This window comes from Leuciscus leuciscus, assembly GCF_965113295.1.
Source record: "Leuciscus leuciscus genome assembly, chromosome: 20".
NCBI classification, from domain to species: Eukaryota; Metazoa; Chordata; class Actinopteri; order Cypriniformes; family Leuciscidae; genus Leuciscus; species Leuciscus leuciscus.
In genome coordinates this window covers 18,000,330-18,006,347 of record NC_138744.1, presented here as the reverse complement: position 1 = coordinate 18,006,347, position 6,018 = coordinate 18,000,330, and the positions used below count along the sequence as shown (strand labels likewise).

At 35.2% G+C, this 6,018-nt stretch overlaps 1 protein-coding gene across 1 annotated transcript; it reads left to right on the top strand.

Moving 5' to 3' along the window:
• The first annotated feature begins 782 nt into the window (after window positions 1-782).
• Window positions 783-4,964, top strand: rabac1 (Rab acceptor 1 (prenylated)). Its single transcript, XM_082149090.1, has 6 exons — window positions 783-890; window positions 2,471-2,551; window positions 2,762-2,974; window positions 3,279-3,376; window positions 3,898-3,999; window positions 4,085-4,964. The coding sequence occupies exons 2-6, from the start codon at window positions 2,481-2,483 to the stop codon at window positions 4,171-4,173; spliced, it is 573 nt and encodes a 190-aa protein (XP_082005216.1). The 5' UTR covers window positions 783-890; window positions 2,471-2,480; the 3' UTR covers window positions 4,174-4,964.
• The last annotated feature ends 1,054 nt before the right edge of the window (window positions 4,965-6,018 follow it).

The window sequence follows — 6,018 nt, the reverse complement described above, 5'->3', positions numbered from 1 at the left end:
AAAAGGTTTTCATGAAATGAAGCTCTTCAGTAACAGTGCATGGGTTCCCTCTTTTTTTTTTTCTTTTTTTTTTTTTAGCAAAATCATTTCTGTGAATTACTTTACTCATACTTTCGTTTTGTTTTTACAAAATAAATGACACACAACCATTCCTAGACTAGAATTGTTATTTTTTTTAAACGTAGGCTGCGGACAAGTTACTTTATGAGGAACACAACGGTTGTCTAATTTGTCAAACACGCAAACTTACGTCCTTGTGGTAGTTGTAAGACATGCAGCAACGTTTCATTAATTTACGTTTACAAAAATGACGTATGGCAGTGTGTAATTTATGTTGTAAAAAATAACGTCATTTTCTATCCACAGAACTTAATTCATACATTTTAAAACATCTGTTGAAATAGTTCTCCCAAAATGTTTAATTCTGTCATAATTTACTCACCCTCAAGTTGTTCCAAAACCGTATGAGTTTATTTCTTCTGTTGAACACAAAAGAAGAAATTGTAAAGAATGTTGGTTATCCAGATTAGTGCACTTACTAGTATTTTTCCTTCTGTGAATATCAAAGGGTGCCGTCAACTGTCTGGTTTATTAAATGATTAGCCTTCCTAGCTGGCCTCATAATTTATAACAGATAATATTAAAATTATAAGTGTAGTATAAAACAATATAATATACCATATAAATAATAATTAATCATCATTGTGTGAAGAATATCGCTTTATCCGCCTTGTTGGTTTTGTCCATGTCACTAGGTGGCAGTCATTAGTTCGACTCGTGTTTACATCTACAGAAGAAGATCGTAAACGTCACTGACTGCTGTTGCTGGCTAACTAACCACATCATATCCGCCGTGCATCAACACACTGAATACATCTATAGAAAGTACTGTGAGTATGAATTTTGTTTTATGATTTATTTGCCTCTCAGTGCATTGTTTTTAGCAGTATCTAAATTCACTGTCGCTTCTCAAAGCTCACTTTTATAACATTTTTCATAGTTGAGGGTAAATCAGCATTATTTAAGAGAGCGCTTGTTAGTTTCCGTCACAGATTTGATAAACAAACTTTGGGGAGTGTTTTTGTACCAACCCGTCAAAAATATCATGTTGTTAAATGGTATAATGTCGTAATTTCATATGTTTTGGACAAATCTGACGGAATGCAGAAGCTTAACAAACTTGTTCATCCGGATTCTTTCTCGTTGTGGACGCAGTTTCTGTACCAGCCCATGATGAGTGACATCGATTTTCCATTAGCTCACAATGGAATTTAAGACATTTATCACTTGTTGCACAGTTAATGCAAAGTGTTTTTGGAGAATGGAGAATGTTACAAAAACAAAACAAAATTTAAGTTCTCATATTTTGCAAATATATATTTATTTCTAGAACACAGTTCCTGTAGTGGGATTGAATGTGAGATTGAATAAGTGCTCTCAATAACGTCCACAGTAGTTTCGGGCTGTTCCCTCAAATAGTGCCCTATTTAAAAAAAATTGGCTTTTAGTATGAATATGTCAGCCACTGTTATTAGCTAGTGTGCTCCAAAACAATAAAAAAAAAAAAGAGCATTTAGAAGACCAAACCCAGAGGTGAAAATGAAAATCAGATTGATGTCAGAATCCAACTACTTTCTACTCAAGGACCTTGACAGAATTGTAGTTGAGTAAAAAGTATGATACTTGTCTTTCAAATGTAGTGAAGTTAAAGTAAAATGTTTCCAGAAAAAATAATACTCAAGTAAAGTACAGTACTCAAATAAATGTACTTTGTTACTGTCCACCTCTGCATATAGTCAGTGTTCGTTGTAATTAATGACTGTAATTTAATTACTTTTTCCTTGAAAAAGTAAAGAAAGGGATTACTCTTAATGTTTCTGTAATTTAATTAGTTACTTCTGATGTAAGTGCATTAAATACGTAAATATGTAAAATTTTATTCTGTTTAGTCTGTTATTTTGATGTTAAATCCACAAATGTTTTTATAGTTCAATAATTCTGTACAAAACAATAGTGGATTTAACATCTAATGTTCAAATGTATGTTTTAATGTAAACTTCTCCATTTAAATACTTTAGTCAGTTCAAGAAATGTTTACAATTTTATTCATTTTTATTTGGAAAAAAATTCATTTCAGTTTCATTTACATCCTTGATCCTTGTATTGTTCAACTGATCAAGGTTGATATGAGTTTTTGAAAGTAATTCAAAATAAGTAATGCAATTCCTTTTAGAGAGAGTAATTAGTACAATAATCTAATTGCACTGTTGAAGATGTAATTAGTAGCTAGTAATTCATTACTTTTTTACAGTAACTTACCCAACACCGTATATATACATTAATATATGTAGTGTACCTGTATAATATATGTAGTGGTTCCTAACAACATTGGAAATGAACTAGATACTTTAACAGTGAAAGTATTAATATATTCCTGTTAGGCTGTTAATTAAGATCTGTGTGTTATTAGACACGTTAATATGGATGGAAAAGCAAGTGACCCCTTTAGCAGTGAGGCAGAACAGCTTCCTGGGACTGGAGTAATGGGGAGGTGAGTCTATCACCATTTAAATATACAATCAGAAATTTCCTTTAATTTCATTTGTTTGTCATTATATTAAATTGCACATGGTCAAATGTGGTGTTTTATGAGTTGTTATTAGCCTTGACTGTGTTATTATGATTTTTTGTTTTGTTATGATTATATTATATTATATTATTACTCCGGTAATACTATTTTCCTGTCTGTCTGGGTTATCAGGCTCTGGCTGCCCAAAGGTCTGTCTGGTAGTGTGATTAAGGATTGGGTGGACCGCAGGCGGAAGTCCATCCGTCCGTGGGCCAGCTTTGTAGACCAGCGGAAGTTCTCCAAACCTCGGAATTTTGGGGAGCTGTGCCAGCGTGGGGTGAGGAACCTGAACACCTATCACAGCAACTACACCTTCATCTTCCTGGGACTCATCCTCTACTGCATGTAAGGAACTGCTTGCTGAAATCATCTTGAATTTTGCGTGCAAATGAGGTAACTTCTTCAAATGACATAAAAGGCTCCACTGTAATGGAATAAAGACGCTCAACAAGCCTCTGTTCTTATGGACACAACATGGGTGTGTGTGTGTTTAAGTTTCCCTGAAGGTCCACATTCTAGAAGGCATTTCACAGAATAAACATTCACAGGAAGGTGTTCAAATAAATGAGGTGTTCAAATTAAGGTGTTCAAATGAAGGTGTTCAAATAAATTGCTGATTAACAGTTTTCTTTGTGCTTTTCTCCTTCAGTATCAGTTCCCCGATGCTCTTGATTGCTTTGGGAGTGTTTGCTGGTGCCTTCTATATAATCCACTTGAAAACACTGGAAAAGAAGCTGGTTGTTTTTGGTAAGAGAGTGTTTAGTAGTATATAAGGCTATATGAGGATACATCGACTACATTAATCCATACATTTGAAAAGGCTTTTTTTTTTTTTTTTTTACAATTTGTCCACACTGAGACAGAGTTTTTTGAAGACGCTCTCCCAAGTGGATACATTTGAAAATGCAGGTTTCGTGTTGTTGTGGGGACTGTGAAAACGAAGATGTTCGAAAATATCTTCAAATGTCTCGGTTTCTTCAGCGTACTTTTATGACTTTTTTCTACGCATATGCAGTAAGATGATTTAAGCGTTTCAGACATTAAAGTGTGGACAGGTAACTTTTGAAAAAGGCTTGAAAACACTAGTGTGAACAGAAAGCATTTTGAAATGAAAATGTCATTTTTAAATATATCTGGATTAAGTAACCTGAAATACGTCATGTGATTTGTGTGCTTGAAGTGCTAGAGTTTAAGTGCTGAATATCTGATGTTATGATGCAAGTGCTCTAATGATCTTATGAGTAAACTCTCTCATTTCTTTCTCTCAGGTCGTGAGTTGACTCAGGGTCACCAGTTAGGGTTAGCAGGAGGGGTTTCCTTCCCTGTGTTCTGGCTCGCAGGGGCAGGATCTGCCGTGTTCTGGGTACTAGGTGAGTTTTTCACCTTCATCTCATTGCACTTCTGTGTTTTTTCCCCAAACAGTCTTTCTGAAACTCTCTGACTCTTTTTGTTCAGGTGCTACACTTGCTGTTATCGGGTCTCATGCAGCCTTCCGTGAGCTGGAGTCGTCTGACGTGGATGAGCTGCTCATGGAACCTGTTTAACCCTCTCACCTTTGACCTTTTTGCTCATGTTAACCGAAAATGTCTTGCCTCGTCATTTACATGGCCACATATTGGTTGCACTAATTTGACAATATTAGTTTACTCACAGATTGGCCAGCGAATAATTAAAGACTGTTAAACTGAAATCACCCAAGACAGATCAAGCACATTAAAAGACCTCAGATGCCTTTACTGGTACCTATTGGATATCATGATCATTTGTTACATTATTTATTTCCAAAATATCCTCAAAGCACAAACTAAATGCACTGTGACCCAAAGCAAAAAAAATGCAGTTTAGTTGTAAAAACTATTTCAAGCTATACTATCCTTCAAGGAACAGTTCACCCAAACCTGATGCTAGCTAATTTTATGCTAGCTCATCCAGAATAGTGGGGGAAAAACCTGGCAACAAGAATGTTCTGGCTTTACAGTTTCTTTGATATATAGGGTACCAGTCATTACATGATCATTTGTCTTAGGCTATACTTAGCTCATAAGTTGTTACATCAGTCTTGCTAGGACATTTAGCGCATGCATGATTAAATGACAGCATACGTGAGAAAAGATAGTCTATTATTGCTATTCAATGTAATCAATGCCAATATTCCTACTGGAAGATTTTTTTTATATACGATCTCATTTTATGGAAATGTTTGTTTGTCTTTTATTTCACAACTTGCTTCTCTTGTGTCAATGAATGGGAAGTGCAATAAAATGCTCAGCCTGTACCATACCTTTAAGTCTATTATCTATTTAATGGTTGCTCATGGTAAAGTAACTTGACTTATTGCCTCGTTTCATCTTTTGTGTCCTCTCTTTTTTTCACATCACACAAATTTGACTTACATGACCTGTTTTTATGACAACAGGCCAGTGACAGTCCATCTCATTTTTAAGTTGCCATAGTGATGACCTTGAGTGCAATCTTCCTCTCCGTTTAAACACTGCGGCAAGAGCAGCGATCGATATTCCATTACAGCAGTGCAGCAGGGAGGGAGAGGAGGGAGAGGAGGGAGAGGAGGGAGGGAGGGAGGGAGAGGAGGGAGGGAGGGAGGGAGAGGAGCACTGCAGTGAGCCCATAGCGTTCTCCCAAGGGACATTATGAATGTGTGTGTGTGTGTGTGTGTGTGTGTGTGTGTGTGTGTGTGTGTGTGTGTGTGTTGGGCAGCCCACTTTTGCAAGTCAGTAGTTTGCAGTGACAAATGTATGATGTATGATGAATGCTGCGGTCAGCAGATTTCAGTCACTCTCTTCTGTGGCTGAAGATGACAGTCTTGTTAGCAATCATTGAGAGAAATAGATCAAATTGTGGCTAATGTTGGTGTATTTTGTTGATTTCGATTATGTTCATGATTGGGCTCCAAGTAACCAAAATTATGTATGTGTAAAAAAAATATAGAATAGAATAAAAAGGAATGCTCTATATAAAGTTGTTTTAATATTTTATTTAGTATCAGTTCTGATAAACCTAGGAAAGGACAAATTATGGATACTTAAGTGTTTTGTGAGCGATTAAAATGATCTCTCAAAATAGAAAAGATAAATAGGGTTAAACTTTTGAAAAAAAATGTTTAAACCTTTTGTTGTGGATGTCATCATTGAAGTATTCATTTCTATTGGTAGTCCAGGAGATGCGCATATGGGTTGCATTATATGCCCTCCTTATCAAAAACTAGGAACACAACTACTCACGGTAAAATAAAATATCACTATGTAAAGAAATATGAGATTAGACTTATGGTCCAATGTAAAAAAAAAAAAAAAGGTTTAAAAATACTTTTATTATCTGCATTTAGTAGTTAATTTAGTATTATTTATATATATTATGATATAATTAATATA